The sequence below is a fragment of the Simochromis diagramma genome, unplaced genomic scaffold, assembly GCF_900408965.1.
Source record: "Simochromis diagramma unplaced genomic scaffold, fSimDia1.1 OVJJ01000370.1, whole genome shotgun sequence".
NCBI classification, from domain to species: domain Eukaryota; kingdom Metazoa; phylum Chordata; class Actinopteri; order Cichliformes; family Cichlidae; genus Simochromis; species Simochromis diagramma.
Window position 1 is genome coordinate 1146136 of NW_024387012.1, and position 22683 is coordinate 1168818.

The window sequence follows — 22683 nt, forward strand, 5'->3', positions numbered from 1 at the left end:
AAAAAATGTCAGTTAAAAATATTCAAAATATCAGGAACAGGAAGATGTCAGCTGTGTTTGTATTTGTTTTCTCTCGTTATTCTTTCTTTTTTTTCCCTCTTTTTTTTCTCATGACGTTTGTGTGTTTGTTTCTTTTCCATGACGTTTCCAGTAACCGAGTATTTCGTAGTGACGTGTCGCAACTCCTTACAGTTGAATTTAAAGGGCTGGTTTCGGGATTAATATGGAAAAAAAACGAAACTGAAACCGAACCAGACAGGAGCAAAGTTTGGAGACAGCAGCAGATCGCACAGCCGAGGATCGAGACATTGCGAGATACGAAGGAGCAGGTAGGCTTCTCAGCACTTTGGTGTTTACTTTTTGAAAAGTCTCATGACAAAATAACCTGACATTAACTCCAGTTAATTACACGTCGATCGTTTGAAGATAAGGAAGCTGTTACAACCTGCACTGCGGGGTGTGTGCTCAAACTCCTTTTTTCCACTAGGCTGCTTTTCTTTCCATGGCAGGAATAAACAAATCTAACATGAAATGCAAATACTACTCTTGGAGAGTTATTTTAACTCGTTCTATTCCAGAGCAGACATGGTGTGAGTGTTTGTGCTGTGCAAAGGAAAATGTCACTTCCCCCTTCTTCACGCATGGTCAAACACTGAACGGTAGATTTATGTATGGGTTTATATAAAGAGACATGATATAACCATAAATTAATGTTTTATGGTGACCTGCATCAATAAAACTAATTTCGTTTTATTGTTACTAATTGCATTTATGTAGATCCCCGTGTTATGTACATGACCCATGTCTTTGTACATTTATATTTGACTAAACATCATGTACACTATAACCACACATAAACATTTATTTTTTCTCCTACACTAAGTTAATTGGGATTAGACACAAATTTATGCAACACAACTCCAAACGGTTCATGTGTAACAGTCACTGTTACACATGAACCACTGAATAGTACTTTTGTCGCACTGTATAAGGGTCTTAGATTTGAATTCAGGCTGGGGACAGTGTGGCGTTTGCATGTTCTCCCTGTGCCCGGGTGGGTATTTCCTCCCACAGTACACAGACATGTTAGGTCAATCATGTTGCATGTTGTTTAATCTTAAACCCAGGTCACTCTTGATGTAATCACAATGTAATCTTACTGAGACAGAACTCTTTAACTTCCTGTTTTCATTTGGCTAGAGAAATAAATAAATATCTCATTAATCTCATATGGATATGTATTTCTGATATAAGGACATCTGTGTTAGTAACTATGACAGCATTGCACCGAAAAAGCTATTTTTAACCTGAAACCCGTATTAAACCCATTAAACTACTGTACAAGTAGTTTGGTTCCTAATGTTAAGAAAAGCACAATACTTGAAATAATCTGGAAGAATACTTACATTTCCGAAAGTTTTAAACACAGCCAGTATGCAGTCTGTACCACAACTACTATGGTCACACCCAAAATAAAAATAAAAATGATAAAGCTCTCAATTTAAGTTTTATTGATCACCTGGCTATTGAATGAAAAGAAACAGTAATAAGAAAACAGATGAAAGAAAAACTTCTTGCCAGAGGATGTGGAGGTGTGGTGAAATTTAGGGAAAGATAGACATAGAGTTGAGGATGTTAAAGTAAATTAGACATCATTAAATCATACACTGCTCATTTTTGCTTTACTGACAAATATGTTGACAATATTTTTTTTACAGACACCCAACTTATCCAACATGAACGTTCAGGTTTGCCACTGCGGTTGGACCAAATATACAACTTAACATGGTTTGAGAGTTCACCAGGGATTGAAGGGATGCACGGCAAAGGGAATGAGGATGCCTCAAAGTGAACAATCCAGGTTCCCTCATAAACCGAGCTACAGTGAACCTCAAATCAAAGTAAAAGAGCCTTTTTATGGATCATTTCAAGATTTCTGGTGAGTGTTTGTGCTGATGTAGAACCAGGAAAAATATCCTCACTAAAACTTCTGTTATCATTCCAGCTTACAGTGACTGTCTTCTTTCTCTACAGTCTTTGAGACTCCACAGCGCTCTCATCAAACTACTAAACTTGAAGATTCCAGAGCTCGCCGAGTTCTGGACTTTTCTATTGGTGGACAGCAGGTACTGCATATTTCTTAAGGACGACCATTCAGATGCATGTAAAATGGACCCATACTGAAGTATACATTATGAAGCCAAAATAAATCTCCTCATAAAGAGCACAAGGTGGCCAAAGGCATCATTTTGCTCATTTGCTAAGAATTTAACAAGCCTTTGGCTGCATCGTTCAACAGATTCATTGCTGACTTCAAAGTAAAACTACGTAAACATTAGTTTCATTCTTCCTCCAAAGGTAAAGAGTATGTAATGAGTTCCACTTGTTTTTTTGTGTGCCTTTTTTTCTGTTCCATAGCCAGATGTTAGTTTTCAAGATATCATTTTCAAATTTTGAGTGATGGTTGATACCAATAACAGCTCAAGCCGATTTCATTTTGGTGAACAGAGATTCACTACAATAGGCCTTGGAGGACATGAGAGCCTAGGATGACTAAGCGTTTTACCTTGGCCTTCTTTGTTCAAGCTGAAGGTCAAAGTTGACCCTTGAGCTCTGTTGCTCTTGTGGTAGCTTATAGTTGGCACAGCTCACAGCTCAGTAAGCAGCAATCAGTCTTAAACAGAAAGCTCTGTGTTTGCATACAGCTCAGTCAAAACCACCACGCCCCTAACTTTAGGCCTTTATTAATATCCACATAGATGGGTCATATAGCCAATTTGTTGACAGTAAAACTGTCATGAAGGGGGCAACTACTGTAGTTTTATACCTGGTTTTAAACATGTATTTTAATCCTATTTAGCCTGACATTTTGACACTAGAGTCTGTCTGTTGGGACTGAATCACTTTGGGAGCCAGCCTCCAGTAGCCACTAGAGGAACTGCTGTTTATGAGAATTAATTTTCCAGCCCAATATTAATCAGTTCTCCAGGTTGATTAATAATCGGATTGTTGATCTAACTCCACCATGATGTTAACATTTGCAGTGTCCAGTGACATGTTTTATGTGTGCTATCATCTCTGGTACAAGCTCAAAGCAGGAACTCTTTTAAAAGCTCTATACAAATACAGGCAAAAAAAAAAAAGATGCTCGCAAACCTGAAAAACACAAAACTCTCATGCAAGCAAATCTCAGCATAATAGTCAACTCTTCTTGTTTTTTAAATCTCATTATAAGTTGTAAATATTATACGTGTCCTTTGTCCTCTTTCAAGGCTAAACAAGAAAAACTGAAAGCTCATTTACAGCAACAAATTCATATCAGAGAGCACAAAATGGCAGAAGTCAGATCATCAGTAACAGACTGCAAGGTAAAGACTGTAACATATGTTTGATTTTTTTGTTTTGTTGTTTTGTTTGCTTTAATATCTTTGCTCTAAATCCTCTACTCTGTTTGACGGCTTTCAGGCTAGTTTGGATGCAGAGTGGCTGGAAGTCAACGATTTCTTCTCAGACATAATAAAAGTTGTGGAGGATGCTCGGCAGCAAGCCCTTCAGCCTCTGGAGGAAAGGTTGGTCCTGTGAGATTATGTTGCAGTTAGTCTCTCAGTTCATCAGTGAGGAACAGCTTAACATCACCACGGAGATCCTTTGTGTTGCTATGGTGTAGTACATTTGAATAAAACAGGCTCTCTTGTGCACACTCTAGGAGACGGATAGTAAAAAGAGACACTCGGGATCTCCTCCAGAAGCTTCAGAGAGAAATTGATGTGCTCAAAAAGGCCATTGATGAGTCAAACAAAAACCCAGACTTGGAGGTGAGCCACAAGGTCCTGAAGTCCATCTTCTGGTCTTTTTAATACTGGAGCATAAAAGCAATTAAAAGAGGAAACGTTTAATTTCTATTCTGTGTCAGTTCTGCTTCATTTAAAATCATTACATTTAATGATGTCTCCACACATATACAGGTTTCTCCTCTAGCAGGCCTGAATGACTCTAACTGGAAAAATGTACATGTTGACACTTCACTGTCCTTCGGCACACTGAGAGCTACGACTTCAACCATGATGAAGCAAATTCACAAGGAACTGGATAAACTCTCAACCATCGGTGAGTCTTTTGATTCATCATGACTTGTGTTAAAATCTATACTTGATATACTGCATCTTACTCAGATTTCTGCTTCCACAGAATTCAAGAGGATTCCTATATTTGCAGGTGTGTATGTCAAATTAAAAACAGTATTAAAATAGAAAGAAATGGCAATTGTTCCACATTTTCATTGTAAATACACACAAGACACACACTGATGGACAACAGACAAGTCCCAGATGTTGACACTAACAGAAGGAAACAGGTGCAGCTCAAATGTTGAAAGGATGGATCCTCAGTTTCTTATTGGAAAAAATCCTTTGGGAAATTATCATGTTTGACCTAAGTTATAACTGATTTCAAAATAAAATCCCCATGATACTTACAGTATAGGTATTTAGATTCTTTAAACTCCGGTATTTAAAATAAAAACCTCTTGTGATGTATTAGATGTAATAAAAGTTTTTATTGTCCAGAATTGGAGTCTTCTTGCTAAGTTTTCGTTAGATATGAAAATTCATATGTAGTTTACTAAACTAAAATCAAATTTTCTTATGTAATATTCAAAGGTCATTTAGAAAACAATGGCAACGATCATTTTAAGATAACCAATTTTAATATTTTCTCACTTGTTATCTTTTTATCCAGTTAATACAAGTAGCTGGTGAGGTGTTGAAACTGTATGACATGAGTTATATTTTTTCTGTTGATGATCTCTTTCTGGTCGTACTGTAACAGTAAAATCATCTTTTTAATCACTTGTGTTCTTTTGACTGCAGTGGAAGTGAAGCTGGACCCCACCACCGCACACCAAAGACTTGAAATTTCTGATAATGGGAAAAAAGTGAAAGATAGTGGAAATATGTCGACAGATCCTGACTCTCTGCAGAGGTTTGATGTATTTGGAAGTGTCCTGGGGCTCAACAGGCTGTCCTCTGGCAGGGCATACTGGGAGGTGGAGGTCAGGAATAAGCCCGGGTGGGATCTGGGTGTGGCGAGACGTGACGCAAACCGCAAGGGGAAACTCTCAATCAATCCTGACAACGGTTACTGGGTTGTTGTACATTATGAAGATCAGAAATATGCAGCCCTAACGACACCACCAGTGAGCCTTTCACCTAAAAGGAAACCTCAGAAAGTCGGGGTGTTTGTAGATTATGAGGAAGGTCTCGTGTCCTTTTACGATGTGACGTCTCAGTCTCACATCTACTCATTTACTGAGTGTTTGTTCGGTGGTGAGATCCTCCCGTACTTCAGTCCACATCTGAAACAAAATGAGAAAAACAGCGATCCTTTGATTATCACTGCTGTGCAAAAACAGTAGTAATCACATGCACTGGATCTGGTGCAGTGAATGCATCACTGGTAAGCAATATATGTGTCCAGGTGTGCAGTAACAGTTTAATGTTTTTTCTGTGTTTAAACAGAGTTTTCTTACCTCTCTACCAGAGCATTTGCTTGCCCAATTTTCAACATTATTCATTATAACATGCATTGATGAAGATCTCCTGACTCAGGTTTTTATGTACTATATTTTCTCACTTTTATTTTCATTTGAAAAGTAAAAACTAAGTCTTACATACAGCAGTGCAAATGTATGAATTTACAGAAACAATTGTTAGCATGCGTGTTGAAACACCTTTTGCAAAAAACAGAAATGACAAAATCTCTTCTAAAGATAAAGTTGTTAAAACACTTTAGACACTATTCCTGTTTCTTTAAGAAAAAACATTAGGACATATTATGATCAAATGATGTTGCGTACTGATCACCAGTAACTGGAGCTGGTGCATTTTTCAAAATCAGCTATTAGCCAATTCCTATCACAGTAGCATGAAAACACTATTTTTTAAAGTTTTGTTTTATTTATCTTCTAATCCCTTATAAAACAAATTGCAGACAACCAGCAGACTGAGGAACTTCCTCTGAAAGCTCTTGGATTATCCCACTGTTGGTCTCCTTCACTCACTCACGTGTCCCGGATAAATGTCTTCACAGAAATTTTAAACACTTTGAACAATTTTTTCACTGCCCCTTATTTGGACATTTGTAGCCTAAACCTCTGAGTGCTATGTCACGTTTGCAGCATTAAAATCATGCACCTAGATAAAGGTAACAATAAGAAGTAATTTTGATATGAATCCCTTGAATGCAACAGGACACTTGACTTTGTTGTACGTGGACTGGTGTATATATGAATTTGAATCCTTTAGTAAATAATATAAGTGTGTGTATGTGCTTTTCTACTCACTTTGAGCAGATTGCTTTCTCACTACAAGCCTTGGGGTACTGGGGGTAATTCAGGACTCAGGATCTGTGACACACAGGGGAGCCAGGGATCAAACCACAAACTATGCCAATAGCAGATGGCCTGGCTTACCAACTAAGCCACAGGGGCCTTTAAAATGTTAAGTTACCTTTGTGCAATTAGGGTTATATCAAATGTCTGCTTTCTTAAGAGTTGCAAGACTTGAGTACTTGAAATCTCTGTGTGCCTGTGACATTTGGACTCTGCTGTGATCCCTTCCACCGCCATACACGCACACATACTCATTTTCATATAAAAAAACCCAAAAATTATTTATAACCACGGAAAATTAATACCTAATCCTAGGTGCTTTGGGCATTTTGACCCCTTGAGTGATCTGTTGGTCCCCACAAGTACAGCATCATGCCAATTTCATGTGCTAAAAAGGTATCTAAACATGCACACACACACAGACACCTCGGCACTCTTCCCACGGCTCTGACTATAAATGCTGTTTGTTTTAATTGTATAACAAAGGATGGATTACGAGTTCTTCGTGTTGTGTTTGGCTGATTGTCCATCACTTACTGTGTCAACAAAATGTTTACTCACTTACTCTTTGTAGCTCTGTTTTACAGATCCTTTTTGTAACTATTTCAATCTGCTCAATCATTTGTTTCATTTTGTAGTTTTGCTTGTCAGACTTCTTATATTGTGGTCTTCAGGAGTCACTATATGCCATTTAATAGATTTGTGTAATATATTTTATGACATCAGATGTACAGAAATGAATAAAATTGTCATTTAGGAACATTTGTTTTGCATTTTTTTGTCATGATGTTACCACAAATAAATTTGTGGCATATACATATAATGTATTATTATTATTATTATTATTATTATTATTATTATAATAATAATATTAATAATAATAATAATAATAATAATAATTGATATTATTATTTATTTCTCATTTAGGTGAATGTGTCAGTAACAACAGGGTGATGCTGCTTTTATCTCCTTTGAGTTGAAATGTGTCCCAATAACCACAGTTTATCTTTACAAGATTCACTTCTGACTTTACTGCACTTTTATTTGTTTCTGTCACAAACACTCACCTGATTTTCTCATAGTTATTTTTTTAGATATCTTGCTTGATCAGATGTGACTAGAATAAGGCTTCTTGAACAATTATAAGCTTCATTCTGACCTGTGATTCTCATCAAACAGTTCCCATTCACCTGGTCCTCTATTATCGTGTAGCAGGTTCTCCTCAGAACCATCCACAGAGGCAGGGAGCTATTGAAAGATTCCATCAAACCCTGATGTTCTTGTTGTATGCTTATTATACAGAACTGGATCCTGACTGGGAGGGGAGACTGCCGTGGCTCATGCTAGCAAGAAGTCACCCAACGTAGTACTGGGTTCAGCCCATATGAATTGGTTTTTGTTCACACTGTTCAGGGTCCAGGAGCAGTTTTACAGGATGACTGGAAGACCCTCCCACCTCCTGTAAATCTGGCAGACTATGTTAATGGCTTTAGAAGGAGGTTGTATGAAGCTGTAAAACAGGCAAAAGTTCAACTGAACACAAATGAAAAATCAGTTTTACTGTAGAGCTGAAACACTTGAGTTTAGTTCAGGGGACAAAGTGTTGGTACTGCTTCCTGTTATTAACTTGTCCATATTCTGTACTGCAGCAGGTGTCAGATCAAAATTATCTGGTTGCTACTCTTGAACGCAGAAGGAAATCACAACTTTTTAATGTAAACCTGTTAAATCTCTATCATGTTCCTGTATGTGGTGCAGAGGATGTGACATCAATTGTTGTGGCAGCTCTTTCAGAGGGGTTGGTTAGTGGGTGGGTCGAAACTGGGGAGGAAGGTTTGGCAGCGTTTCTATCACACTTCACTGGAAAAACAGGATCAACTGAAGTCTGAAGTGAAGTACATGTTGATAATATTGCTTCATGTTCAAATTGATCATCCCCATGCTTGCTTGTACAAAAACCAGATCTGACCTTTCAACCCTGCACCGATTGTCGTAAAGTTAACCAGGTCACAAAGATGGATTCTTTCCATTGTCACTGTGTCAATGACTGTGTGGACGGGATAGTCTCAGCAAAATTTGTCAGTAAATTTGACTTGTTAAAAGGTTACTGGCTGTGTTCAGATGCAGGCAGTAGCGGTTTTTGATACGGGCGACACGGGCGGTTGCCTGGGGCGGCATCGTTGTGGGGGGCGTCACGGGCATCGGCAAAACAAAATGTAAAAAAAATTGCTCGTACTCATGTTTTCTATCACCCATTTGCTGGGAGTTAGGCCGCTGATAAGTTTCTCAAAGCATTTATGCAACTGGGCGATAGTCATTCAGGCAGCTCACCATGTTCTTCTTGGGCACTGGAGTGGCTGACTTAAAGCGGGATGGTATAATAGACTGTAGCAGTGAGAGGTTGAAGATGGTGATGAGAACACTTTAACAGTCTTTGTTGTTGTTACACTCTCAGTATGTATGAGAGTATGAGAGGTGCGTGGCCCTCCAATTCTGTTCCTTCTGCAAATATACCCCAAACCGTGTTGTCAAAACAGTCCTGTAGGGCTGTGGTGGCTTCTGCGGTCCACACTACTCGATAGTGGAGAAGGAAGCATTGGCTTATGGGCTCTATAAAATTTTTGAAGTGTATGCAGGGGCAAGTGATAATCCTATTGTAGCTAACACACATCAAATCTTTCATTGCTCTGAGTCTGGGGACCCAGTGTTTATGTGTTTCTGGTTTTGAATAATTTTTTGATTTAGCATTGTTCTTGGCATTGTTATTTGTATTTCTATTTTCTCCCCTGTTATATTTGTTAGTTTCTAGTCTTTAGGCTTTGTTACTGTGCCTCCTCTGTGTTCCATGTGTTCAAGTTAGTTGTGTTCTCATGTCTGTTCTTACCCAGTCACAGTGTCAAGTCCACGTTTCAGACCATGTCTCATGTGTCCTGTTTTATTTTGATAGTCCCTGTCCTGTGTGCAGTGTATTTAGTTTTCTTCCTCCTTTGTCTCACTATGTCAGATTTGTCCCAGTTGTGTTCCACTTACGTTTGGATCACCTAAATCCATGACAGTCATTCAGGCAGTAATGCCTGGACTGGAAACAAGCACCTGCGGCTACACAATAATTACATTTTATTTTGAAAATATAAGTAATGTAACTAGAAAAACAAAGTTGTAGAAAGCCTAAACTTAGTTTTACAGAAATTAAATCTGAGACTTTGTTTCATTGTAAGATTATAACAATAGTGGCAATGTTGTTGTTAATATTTGCATACAGTGTTATATTAATTTAAGTATTGTACTAGAAATTTCAAGGATAATAAAGAAATGTGATTAAAAAATGACCACAAATTGTTTTTTAATTTAGTGGAACTTAAAATGTTTGTCAGTCAGTAAACAATTAGTATTGTACAGTCAGAAACATCAAGTTGTTCTTAGTACTGTATGCGTGCAATGAATAAGTTGTCCTAACATAGTCATCTTAAATAAGCTTTACTTAATTCTTTTTATTTCTGGGAACTATTTAGTTTGTAAGAGTATTGAGTTTCAGTTAAGTTTATTTTCACTTTAGCATATTTATTATTATTATGTCCATAGTACATAAAGATGTTTAGTTAATATCTGCAGACAGACACATTTTCCCTGTAACAATGTTCTCACTCCAACATCAGTTTAAAAATTTGATTCATGTAATGCTGAGCCAGTCATATTTTTGTGATTAAATCATAACTATATCTTAATTAAAGTATAATTTAAGTGCAATGCTGGTGTGCAGGGGTGCTTTGTGGGAATGCTGTTAACTTATTATAAAATGCTATGTCTATTTTAAGCTGTTAGCCAAATAATAAGCAGAGATATTTGTGTCTTTCTTAAAAAGTCAGATCCTTAGAGATTATTTGAAAAATGGATCAATGGCTATCACAAAATGAAACACTCTAAACCTGCACTGGGAAAACAATCCCTTATTTCACCTGTGATCACATACTTTGTTTTTCCTGCACAGCAATGACCAACACAAGGAAAGAGTTCGCTGAGTGAAAAAGGATGAAGATCCGGTGCAGCTGGTGTCAGGAGATGAAGAAAAAGCCTGATCACTTTCTCTGTACAAAAACAAGAGGGAAGGGGAAATCTTACTGGAAAATCCTTGGGAAACCTTACTGGGAGGTGGAGGTTAGCAACACAAGCATCTGGTTGTAATAAAAGCAAGCACAAGCCATAAGGAGAACCTCTCACAAAAGCCCAAAAATGATTCGCACAAAGATGACAAAGTCTGCACAGTCCTCACAGAACCACCTGCTTCCTTTGCCCAAAGGAAAACCTCACAAACGTTGGAGTTTTTTTGAGTTACGAGGAAGGTTTTGTGTCATTCTACAAACCAAAGAGTGTTTGTTTACTGGGGAACTTCACCCCTATCTCAGCTTGCATGTTGAAGAACATGGTGCCACTGCTAGCCATCAGTATACATGGGTGTGGTATTTTTTGTGAACTGGTTTGTGTATATGTGCATTTGTTTTTATTATATTTTTTCTTTAGGTGCCATGTTTGAAGCAGGTGCGGGGGTTCTACCCTGGGTGTTAATGGTAAATCATTCAGTCCCAGTCTGCTGTCACATATTGCTTTTGCTTCATGCTGGAAATGGAAAATAAATAAACTCATCTATCTCTCTGCCTCTCTCTTCTTTATTGTCCAGTGAGGAGGATATGACACTTTTATGTGTTTAGCTTAAAAAAACATTTTTTTAAATGACCTGCGTGCTAAATGAGGAGTGTCCTTTGCACACAAAGCCCCACCTGTGTGACAAACACCTCCACTTTTACACTTTAGGTATCAAAAATAGATTTTAGCATCTATATGTCAACTGTTTGTATTTGTTTTTTTTCTCTCTCTCGTTTTTCTTAAAGAATGAATGAACGTTGTTCCCTTTTTTTCCTCATGACGTTTATTTGTTTATTTCTTTTCCATGACGTTTCCAGTAACCAAGTATTTCGTAGTGATATGTCGCAACTCCTCACAGTTTCGGGATTGATTTTGCCGAAAGGAAACTGAAACTGCTGAATCTTTATTAGAGAGAAGCAGAGTGTGGAGAAAGCAGCAGATCTCACAGAGGAGCATCGAGATACGCAGGAGCGCAGGTAGGCTGCTCTGCACTTTGGTGTTACTTTGAACTTTTTGAAATGCTTCATGATAAAATAACACGACAGTCTCACTGACCCACTCACTCTCGTGCCTGCATGAATGAAAGGCTTGTTTGTAGAAGAATCAGATAATATTAAATCATTACTCCTTTGTATAATACTATAAGTATTATATATATGTTTTATATGTATTTTATTTTGTGTAGATGCTGTGACGTCATATTGCGTGTGAAATAAAATCTAAAAAGTTGTTAGTTAATTCGTAGTTTGCAGAGTGCAGCACACAACGTTATACAGTTGGGGGTTTTGATATAGGCGACATGGTGGGGGCGGGATTATGGGCATCGGCAAAAATAGTTGCTGGCACCAATGCTGCCAACGCATTTTTGTGCTTGCATGGGTACCAGTCAGTTTTCTATTGCCCATTTGTGGCGAGTAAGGGCGCCCTCCGTTTGCGAGGTGCGCCTGTTGCTTGCTGCACAGGGAGGAGAGGGGCGGGGCGGCGAGGTATTCTCTGGCTCGGTGTAGCGGTATCTAATAACCAGCTCACGAAACAAAAACAAACCAACGGACACAAAAACACCAGACTTATAATTTGCACCGATGTGTTTTCTAAATTCTATCACACAGATATACTCGAAAATTGAGCGCGAAGGCCCTCGGTGCGCCTACTTGCTGCTGCTGCTGTGCTGAAGTCTCACACACAACCTGTCGAGGGGGGGGGGTTGCTTCCAAATAAAGCTCATTTCATTCATAATGTTGTCACTCCAAGCCCATTATGTATTAATTATTTTTTCCTGGGTTGCGCGAAATCCCAGAAAAAACCCTATATAAGCCGAATCTGTGCACATGCATACAAACTTATACAACAAAACTTCAGTTAATTACACAGATCTTTTCAGGATAAGGAAGCTGTCATGGCTATAAAATTAAACCGCAGGTTGCATGGTGTGTGCTAAGCTTTTGTTCCACTAGGCTGCTTTTCTTTCCATGACAGGAATAAACAAACCCAACCTGAAATGCAAATACTACTCTTGGAGAGTCATTTTAACTCCTTCTAGTCCAGATTAAATGTCAGGGCGTGAGTGTTTGCCTATAATTATGTGTTATATGTGTGGTCAAAGTTTGAAAGGGAGATGAGTTTTAAAATGAATGTTTAATGTTTATTAAAAATAATAAAACACTAATTACATTTATGTGGCTGTAGCTCAGGTGGCAGAGCAGGTCAGCCACTAATCTGAAGGTCGGTGGTTTGATCCCAGGCTGCCTCCTGGCTGCATGCCAAATATCCTTGGGCAAGATACTAACCCCATGTTTGCCTACTGGTGGTGGTCAGAGGGCCCAGTGGCGGCAGCCTCGCGCCCCAGGGCAGCTGTGGCTACAATGTAGCTTGCCATCACCAGTGTGTGAATGACTGAATGTAGTGTGAAGCGTTTTGGGGTCCTTAGGGACTAGAAAAGCACTATACAAATGCAGGCCATTTACCATTTATGTGTTATGTATAGGATCGATATTTCACCACATTTATGCTTTATTTAGGCAGATGGCCACCCTTCCCCAGCCTGGCTCTGTGGGAGGTTTCTTCCTGTTAAAAGGGAGTTTTTCCTTCCCACTGTCGCCAAAGTGCTTGCTCGTAGGGGTCATATGATTGATTTCTGTATGTATTATTGTACCTCATAATATAGACCTTACAATATAAAGTGTCTGGAGGCTACTGTTGTTGTGATATATAAATAAAAATTGAATTAAATTATTCAATATTATGTATAAGTACATACATGTTGTAGCTTGATAATGTTTTTTAAAATCTCAGTGGAATGGTGACAGTTTTAATGTATATCTTTACTGACATGAACTCTCCACACTAAGACACAAAACTGTAATATCAGTGGGTTTTTTTGTTTGTTTTTTTGCTGCACATTCAGTGCCACTAGAGGGCGCCTAATCACTGTGCAACACAAGCAAGTCCGAGGTGTAATTTTTGACAGTTTCACTTTTTTAAAAAAAAAAGTATTTTTATATATAAGGGGTAATATATTTGTCTTAGTATTTTATATGTCTGTCTTGTAAAGTGGAACAGAGAAATGATGGGTAACTGAGGGGCAAAAACAATATGGTCATCATTTCTTTCTGATATAAGGACATCAGGACATCATGCAGTAATGCCTTGAAAGGTTACTTTTAACCTGAAAAGCACAACTTTTAATAGTAAAAAAAACTCTTCTAAAAGTTCCACACAGTGCCGGTGTAGAGTATACACCATAGCAGAAACTATGAACACACAACAAGCCTTTAACAAGACAAGCTGGAACCACACCGGAAACACACCTTGAGGGAGAAAATGACAAAGAACAAAGGAGGACTCAGGTATTGTTTACATACTAGGAAATCAGGGAGATGCAAAACACCAGAGAACACAGCTGAATAGAATCAGACTAACGGGCTGGGAAGTGGGAAGCAAAACTGAATAAAAAACACTCTTGATACGTGGACTATCAAAATGAATCATGAGGCAACAAACACTGAGAACAGGACTAAGATGTGAACCATAAAAAAGCCAGAATGTCAACAATACAGAACTGTAATACAGATAAATAAATTAAAAACCTGCAAAACACCCCAAAACTCAAAACTCTAGGATCATGAGAAAAGAGAAAAAATATATTTTTTTAATTTCATTAGCAGAAGACAAACAATAATAACCAAATTGTTTGGAAAGAATAGCATTAAAATCAATTATTGAAGCAAACTAGTGATAAACTACCCTCACTGATTATTCACACATTACTCATGTTATTCCAGCTAAAATCTAAAACCACATTTTCTAAACAGTGCATGTATTTTTAATAATTGAACTCTTACTGGTTTCCCTGTTGTTTACACCCTTTTCTGTCTACTTCAGATACTCAACTCATCCAAAATGAGTCTTCAGGTTTGCCACTGTGGCTGGTCCAAAACGACAAGTTACCAGGGCCTCAGAGTTCACCAGGGAAAGATGGGATGTACACCAAAGGGAATGAGGATCCCTGAACATGAACAATTCAGTTACCTTCCTACAGTGACTATCCTGAGTCCTCAGATCAAATTAACAGACCCATTTATGGATATTTTCAAGAATTCTGTGAAGTCTGGTGAGTGTGCTGATTGTACTGCTGCCCCTAGTTACACTTTGTGCAGCTGCAGAGGCAGAGGATAAATTTGTCACTTTGATAGTTCGTTACAGTGTATTCTCACATTGTTAAGGAATGATTTACTAAAAAATAAACAAAGAATATGCAGGAAGAGTTAAAATAATCATTCCTTAATGTGTCACACAAACACAACAGATTCAAACGCAAGCTACTACAGCTGGCCCAGAATCACAGTTGATCAGGACCTCGGAGATCTCCAGGGAGGGATGAGATCTACACAAAATCAACTGGAGGAGAACAAAGTTCAACTCTGGAGAAATCATCAGGAAGAATCTCATCAAAAGTGCAGCAGACCAACTTTCAGTCCTTCAGTCAAGGAGGAGGTATGGCTTTTTCACCGAAATATGAGAAATTACACTAGATTAGCATCGAACTGTATAATCACATCTGTTCTCTCCAGCAGAATATGTTTCTGCCATCAAGCTTCATCCCCCAAATCGATTCTCCAGCCAGACAAGCCTCTGCAGTAGAGATAATTAAATCATGTATGCATTTTAATTTAGTTAGTTCATAATGACAACACTCCAAAAAAGCAAGGTGGCTTAATTTAACCATTAATCCTCTTTTGTTACAGTGGTTGAAACTCAGCAACAGTCTGTGCCAACAGGTTCAAACATGGGCGCATATCAGGGGCTTGATTTAGGCTCTGGTGCACAGGTACACAGATTTTCTTTTCAAACATATCAAAGAAGTGTTAGGACAACTTGTCAAGTGACACCCACTGAATCTCCACTTCTACTTTCCTTTTACAGTCTGTGTTCATGTCTGTGTCACAGACCTTCAGCAACCACAGTGATCACACAGACAACACAACCACAAAGATGGAGACAGACACATCATGTACGCATTACAATCTTCACAGCTGATGATAGTTCAAGCCAGCTTTGCTTGGTAATAACTCTCTTGTTCCTCTGCAGTCTTTGAGACTCCTCAGCGCTCTCATCAAAGCACCGTGAGCTCAGACAAAGCCCGTCGAGCTCTGGACTTCTCTACTGGTGGACAGCAGGTACTGCAGATTTCTTAAGTACAGTTATTCAGATGCATGTAAAATATGGTTTTAGTATAAATGTGAAAAAATTTTTCTAAGAGTTAAACTGTATAAAGATTAATTTCATTACTTACTGCTTTCATATTTTAGGTGGTACAACTCTTGGAGCTTCCTGGGAAAGCAGCCCAGCACGCAGCAATCTGCCCCGAAGAAAAAGAAAAGGAAATAGACAGGCTGAAAGAGAAGAAGACTAAAAAACTACAAAAGGTAATGCAGTTTTAATAGTTGTTAAAATAGTGGTTCTGAGTAACAATGTAATAACTAGTAGAATTTTCAATCACTGAAACTGAAAAAATTCTAAAAATGCTCCAAAAGGTGCCAACAGCACAAACACTGCTTGGAGGTCCAGTTCAGACACTCATAGTAGTGGAAGTAAAGCCTCACAGAGTGTTACAGGCTACTGCTGCATGTGTTTGCACACCTTTTAGTCAAAGCCACCACACCTCTAGCTTTAAACCTCCCTAGTATCCACATTTAGTTAAACTGCAGAAATATCGCAAAGACACAAAAACCTGGATGGCCTCTAAATTTCTGCTTCTAAATTCACATAAAACTGAGGTTATTTTACTCGGCCCTGAAAATCTTAGAAATATGATATCTAACCAGATTCTTACTCTGGATGGCATTACCTTGGCCTCCAGTAACACTGTGAGGAACCTTGGAGTCATTTTTGACCAGGACGTGTCCTTCTATCATGAGACTTTTGACTCTGAGCCATTTTTCCTCTTTCAAGGCAAAACAGGAAAAGATGAAATCTGATTTGCAGCAGAAAATTCACATCAGAGAGCTCAAGATGGCTGAAGTCAGATCATCGGAAATAGACTGCAAGGTAAGGATGTTTATTTATTTTTCATTCGTTTGGTTTCTTGCTTTGATGTTACTTTAACACATCCACTCTCTTTTCAGGGTACTCTGGATGCCGAATGGTTGGAAGTCAATCATTTCTTCTCAGAGGCTATCAGAGTTGTGGAAGATGCTCGAAAGAAAGCCCTTAAGCCTCTGGAGGAGAGGTTGGTACTGTTAGTTTATCAGTGGAGAGCAACTGAACATTGCCAGTGTGCTGTTATAGAGCTGTACATTTTACTCTCTTAAATACTGTTTAGGAGACAGAAAGTGAAAGGAGATGCTCAGGATATCATCCAGAAGCTGCAAAGAGAAATCGATGTGCTCAAAAAGGCCATTGCTGAAGCACCCAAAAACCCAGACTTGGAGGTGAGCTTTGAGGACCTGAAGTCCATCTTCTGGTCTTTTTAACATCTCAGCATAAAAGTGCATTTCTGCACTTTGGCAATTCTGTTTCGTTAAACTCATTAAATCTAATCTTGTCATACCCTGATGTTTACTGTGTGCACACACAGCTTTCGCCACTAACAGGCCTGAATGAATCTACTGACTGGAAAAATGTACAAGTTGACACTTCACTCTCCTTTGGCACACTGAGAACTACGACTTCAGCCATGATGAAGCAAATTCACGACGAACTGGAAAAACTCTCATCCATCGGTGCGCCCATCATTTTGTTATACTTATATTAAAATCTGTATTTTCTGATTTATTGCCACTTACTAAAATGTTTGTTTCCACAGAACTCAGGAGGATTACAAAATTTACAGGTGTGTATTTCAAAATGAAAACCTTATTTAAATGAAAAAAATGTGATTGTTTGGAGACAAATTGCCCCACAGTAATTTGTCTGCTTATATATTTCTAAAACTGCTCACTTAACTGCAATCACTTCCCCCCCTGAAAAAAGGGTCTATGGAAAAACATGAATAATTATTTTTAAGGATATGAACACGTTTAGCTCGGGCACATTTTATTACTCTCAAATTTTGTCACGTGAACGATATTTGACACCTCTTGGCGAGCAGCAAACTCAACAAAATTAATGCACTGTGATTCAGTACTGTAAGATTTCAGGAGTTATGTGAATAAAATATTGGAAAATTAGCACAGTTATTTGCTAAAAAATATTAATATATTGTTTATTTACCAATGAAAAAATTAAATAGTGAGTTAGCTAACATAAGTAAGTAGTGTTTACTTGTTATGATGACAAGACCTCAAGGGGTCAGCATGGCGAACACAATGCCCTGATGCTCTTTTGTTAGCCTAGCTGCTTGTCGATAGTGTGAAACCTCTGTTTATTGCTTTATCCGGAGGAAGATGTGAAAAAAAGTTCAGGGAATGGTTAGGGTATCATGCATGCTCATATATCATCTCCTTAAGATTTCATATACAAATATTACCGTATTTCTTACTGAGGACAAACCTGTTGTTACTAATGTTTCCATAGCAATACTTACCACCATGTTTGGGTCAGCTTTGGCTGAAATGTTTAATAGAAAAAGTAAATAAAGTAAGGGGAGTCTTCTATTGTAGTTTATCCATTACTCTTGTGATGCTTCCACACTTCTACCCACCACACGGTTCTGTTTTTTTAATCACTTGTGTTCTTTTGACTGCAGTGGACGTGAAGCTGGACCCCACCACCGCACACCAAAGCCTTGAAATTTCTGATAATGGGAAAAAAGTGAGAGATGGTGGAAAGATGTCGAAAGATCCTGATTCTCCACAGAGGTTTAATATGTTTGGAAGTATCCTGGGGCTCAACAGATTGTCCTCTGGCAGGGCATACTGGGAGGTGGAGGTCAGCAAAAAGACCGGGTGGGATCTGGGTGTGGCGAGACGTGACGCAAACCGCAAGGGGAAACTCTCAATCAGTCCTGACAACGGTTACTGGGCTACTGTACATTATGAAGACCAGAAATATGCAGCCCTGACAACACCACCTGTGAGCCTTTCGGTTAAAGAGAAACCTCGGAAAGTCGGGGTGTTTCTAGATTATGAGGAAGGTCTCGTGTCCTTTTACGATGTGACGTCTCAGTCTCACATCTACTCATTTACTGAGTGTTCGTTCGGTGGTGAGATCCTCCCGTACTTCAGTCCACATCTGAAACAAAATGAGAAAAACAGCAATCCTTTGATTATCACTGCCGTGCAAAAGCAGTAGTAATCACAAGTACTGGATCTGGTGCAGTGAATGCATCACTGGTAAGCAATATATGTGTCCAGGTGTGCAGTAACAGTTTAATGTTTTTTCTGATGAGTTTTCTTAGAATTTCCAAGATTGTCCAAATTTCAACATTTTTAATTTTTCAACATTTTTCATTATAACATGCATGAGGATCACCTGACTCAGGTTTTTATGTACCATATTTTCTATTCAGTGTGCAGTAACAGTTTGCTCACCTGCCCATCGGGCATTTGATCGGTCAAATTTCAACATTTTTCTTATAACATGCATTAATTAAGATCCTCTGACTGACGCATCAATTTTAGAGTTTTATTTTTTATGTACTATATTTTCTAACTTTTAACATTTGAAAAGTAAAAAATAAGTCATACATACAGCATTGGAAATGTCTAAATTTTACAGAAACAATATGAACAATGAAATAACAGAAAATTATTAACCCGGGCAAAACAGAACACTGGAAACTAGGAGGTCTGGGCGTGTTGAAACACTTTAGACACTATTCCTGTTTCTTTAAGAAAAACGTTAGGACATATTACAATCAAATTATGTTACGTACTGATCACCAGCTAGATAGAGGTGGTGCATTTTTCAAAATCAGCTATTAGCCAATTATTTGGAGCATTAAAATCATGCACCTAGATGAACTTCAGGAAGTCATTTCAAATTAATCCCTTGGATGCAACAGGGCACTTGACTTTCTTGTACATGGACTGGTGTATGTATGAATTGGAATCAGAATACTTTATTAATCCTTAAGAAAATAATATAAGTGTATATATGTGCTTTTCTACTCACTTTTACTACAAGCCTTGGGGGATTGGGGGGTTATTCAGGACTCAGGATCTATGACACACGGGGAGCCAGGGATCAAACCACCAACCTTACCATTAGCAAATGGCCTGCTCTGGCAACTAAGCCACAGGGGCCCTGTTGTTGAAAGTTGACTTTAAAATATTACGTTAACTTTGTGCGAATAAGCTTTGACTGTTGTCCTAAGAGTTGCAAGACTGGAATACTTGAAATCTCTGTGCCTGTGACATTTGGACTCTGCTGATTCTTTTCTGCTGTGTACAGCTGTGGTCCACTCCACCGCTGTATAAACACATACAGCACCCCCTTCCCACAGCTCTAACTATAAATGCTATTTGTTATAATTGTTCACCAAAGGGTGGATTACGAGTTCTGCTTGTTTGTTGTGTCTTTGCTGATTGTCCATCACTTATTGTATCAACAAACTGTTTACTTACTTACTCTTTGTAGCTCTGTTTTACAGATCCTTTTTGTAACTATTTCAATCTGCTCAATCATTTGTTTCATTTTGTACTTTTTCTACTCAGACTTCTTATATTGTGGTCTTCAGGAGTCGCTGTATGCCATTTAAAAGATGTGTGTAATATAATTTATGACATTAAATGGACAGAAATTAAAGAGACTATCATTTAGGAACTTTTTTTTTTTTGCATTTTTTGTCATGGTGTTACCACAAATATATTTGATAAGTAGATATCTTTAAAATCTATAACTAGATTTAAAAAATATAAAATAGAAATAGAACATAAAATATCAACTATTATCAATAATAATAATAATGATGATAATAATAATAATGAAATGACATCAAGACTGTCATTTCTTATTTGGCCACTAGATGCCACTAGTGAATTTGATGCACACATTCTTCATTGTTGTTTTGTGCTATGTAGAAGAGAGTTCTGGATAATGGATGGAAATATTTCATGTCCTCTTTGGAATACTCTCATGATGGTCAGTTTCAGTCAATCAGTTTATTTATAAGCACATTTAACAACAACACAGGTCTCCCAAAGTGCTGTAAAAGTAAAACTAACACACAGAGAAAAAACAAAACAAGGCTCATTAACAATTAAAAGCTAGGGAATAAAGATGTGTTTCTGGACGAGGTTTACAAATGCTGAGTTTTGGAGAGGTAATAATTTGAAGAAGCAGACTATTCCAGTTTAGGTGCAGCAACTGCAAAGTCCCGGTTTCCTCTGGGTTTTACTCTGCTGCTAGGAACAATCAGAAGCAACTTTTCAGCTGACCTAAGAGTTCTATTTGGAGTATTTTTAGTTTAAAAATCAAAGTGGTAGGAGGGTCCATTTAGAGACTTAAAAACAAGCAATGAACTCTTAAAATCAATTCTATAACATACTGGAAGCCAATGTGAATGAGAAACATTGGGGAAATATGGTTGTGTTTAAGAGTGCCTGTAAACTGTCGGGCTGCAGCATTCTGAACAAGATGGGAGAGCAGAGTCTGGCTGATACCAAAATAAAGGCTATTACAGTAGTCAACTTGGATAAAATAAATGCATAAATCACTTTCTTGAAGTCAACAGATGACCAAATGTTCTTAATTTTTGCAAGGGGCCTGAGCCAAATAAATAACAGGATTTATTTGTTTCTCTCAAATAAAAAAAAAATTGCCATCAAAGAACACTCCCAGATTTTTTTTGCAACTGGACTTCTGGACAGAGGGTCCCACTCCAGCCAAAGTGCACAGAGAAACAGGCTCAAAGTGTTAAAAAAAAAAACAAAAAAAAAAAACAAAAAAAAAAACAAAAAAAAAAAAAAAAACAACAGCTGAGAAATCTGCTGGAACAGAAAGATTATAAGCTTCGGCCCCTGGTCAGCTTGTAGCCGCTAAGACTGGTGGACCTAAATCTTCACCACCACCACGTCTGGTATACATACAAGCGAAAAAGGGGAGTGGGTGGGTCAGCGCTCAGGGCACAGAAACTAAGCTGGCTTCCAACACCATTTATTTCCAGGATAAAAAACACAGCCAGAGTCACAAATACAAGATACAATTCCCCGTATACAATAAAAATAGTGTTGCAACCCGCTAAAAACCCTGCCGGCAGAAATAACTATACACCATTAAAACAAGGCTAAAACATATTTTCCATATACTAAAATTACTCTCCCATAGTCCCATAATCCCACAGTCCAGCCACACATGGGCGAATGGTCCTTATATGAAAGAGACAGGAGAGGAACTTCTCTTCCAGTATGGTAAAACTCGTCAGCAACAGACCATGGAGGAGGCTCCTATCGCAGACCTGTCTCCTGACAGCGCGTCGCCGCACAGTCCCGCCCCACTCCACACCTGAACACGGCCTCCCTCGTCTCACCGTCAGATGCAGGCAGAAGGGCATCCCTGCCCTGTTGTGCATTGCAGCCATCGCCACCCACTGTTGCTGTTCCTGCGTTGGGACTGGATAGCCGAACGACTCGCGGCGCCCCACAGTCAGGCAGCAGTTCCTTCCACACACGTGCGGGCTTGCACGCGTTCCTTTTTCTCCTCCTCACCCTTCGTGTAGCGCTTCTTCCTTCTTTTGTCTCTGCGCTCACCATCCCCTTTAACAGGTCAACCTGGTGGCTGATAGGCCACCTTGGGGAACGCCCCCACCTCACAGGTGCCTACAATTATCTGTTTAGTCCACAGTGGGTTAAAGGAACATGGTACAACATTAACACAAATATAAATATGAGGATAAAGCCAGTGTGTATAAATATAAATAAACAAACATGCAATATAAATATCACAATAAAATCATGCAAATAAAATCAACACTATGTACCAATACACAAATTGATAAAACATAAAAACACAAATTTCCACTGTGTGACAAGCTCATCACTGGATCCACTTCAGTTTGCCCACCAACCTGGCATTGAAGAGGATTATGCTTCCTGCAGAAGTTCTCTGATGACTCTGCAATAGTCTGCCTCATCACTGACATCGACGACAGGGAGTACAGAGAACTGACCCAAGGCCAAGCTGGTAGTAGAAAAGTAGTAGTAACAGAAAAATCATGACACAATATGGTGGAGCAATAGAGAAAGCAAGCATACACAGCAACGGAGTTCAACTCA

General features: G+C 38.5%; 2 protein-coding genes across 5 annotated transcripts; both read left to right on the forward strand.

The window, feature by feature from the left end:
* Positions 1 to 75: 75 nt before the first annotated feature.
* On the forward strand, positions 76 to 20233 carry LOC120739337 (E3 ubiquitin-protein ligase TRIM21-like). 2 transcript variants are annotated; one of them, XR_005697175.1, is made up of 10 exons: positions 76 to 329; positions 1719 to 1939; positions 2035 to 2126; positions 3273 to 3368; positions 3466 to 3569; positions 3707 to 3815; positions 3966 to 4107; positions 4189 to 4215; positions 4869 to 5475; positions 18823 to 20233. XR_005697175.1 is itself a non-coding variant. In XM_040041090.1 (9 exons), exons 2-9 carry the CDS (start codon positions 1918 to 1920, stop codon positions 5411 to 5413), a joined length of 1137 nt encoding a protein of 378 aa, XP_039897024.1. In that variant the 5' UTR covers positions 77 to 329; positions 1719 to 1917; the 3' UTR covers positions 5414 to 7148. The 2 variants fall into 2 exon arrangements, 1 of the variants encoding a protein (XP_039897024.1); XM_040041090.1 differs by lacking the exon at positions 18823 to 20233 and having other exon boundaries at positions 77 to 329; positions 4869 to 7148.
* Positions 11382 to 20229, forward strand: LOC120739327 (E3 ubiquitin-protein ligase TRIM39-like). Of its 3 annotated transcripts, none has more exons than XM_040041075.1 (14): positions 11382 to 11505; positions 14411 to 14639; positions 14835 to 15022; positions 15100 to 15184; positions 15274 to 15356; positions 15452 to 15539; positions 15617 to 15705; positions 15838 to 15954; positions 16481 to 16576; positions 16654 to 16757; positions 16851 to 16959; positions 17106 to 17250; positions 17334 to 17360; positions 18216 to 20229. In XM_040041075.1, exons 2-14 carry the CDS (start codon positions 14429 to 14431, stop codon positions 18758 to 18760), a joined length of 1887 nt encoding a protein of 628 aa, XP_039897009.1. In that variant the 5' UTR covers positions 11382 to 11505; positions 14411 to 14428; the 3' UTR covers positions 18761 to 20229. The 3 variants fall into 3 exon arrangements, with proteins under 3 accessions (XP_039897009.1, XP_039897011.1, XP_039897010.1); XM_040041077.1 differs by having other exon boundaries at positions 15476 to 15539; XM_040041076.1 differs by having other exon boundaries at positions 15103 to 15184.
* Positions 20234 to 22683: the final 2450 nt, after the last annotated feature.

What these genes read in the sequence shown, in the direction of transcription:
- LOC120739327 (XM_040041075.1), top strand. Translation starts at nt 14,429, where the DNA reads ATGAGTCTTCAGGTTTGCCACTGTGGCTGGTCCAAAACGACAAGTTAC. An exon ending in CTTAAGCCTCTGGAGGAGAG is followed by an intron (nt 16,758 to 16,850) that starts GTTGGTACTGTT and finishes AATACTGTTTAG; the next exon opens with GAGACAGAAAGTGAAAGGAG. An exon ending in GAGGATTACAAAATTTACAG is followed by an intron (nt 17,361 to 18,215) that starts GTGTGTATTTCA and finishes TTTTGACTGCAG; the next exon opens with TGGACGTGAAGCTGGACCCC.
- LOC120739337 (XM_040041090.1), top strand. Translation starts at nt 1,918, where the DNA reads ATGGATCATTTCAAGATTTCTG. An exon ending in GGATCATTTCAAGATTTCTG is followed by an intron (nt 1,940 to 2,034) that starts GTGAGTGTTTGT and finishes CTTTCTCTACAG; the next exon opens with TCTTTGAGACTCCACAGCGC. An exon ending in TTTCTATTGGTGGACAGCAG is followed by an intron (nt 2,127 to 3,272) that starts GTACTGCATATT and finishes TCCTCTTTCAAG; the next exon opens with GCTAAACAAGAAAAACTGAA.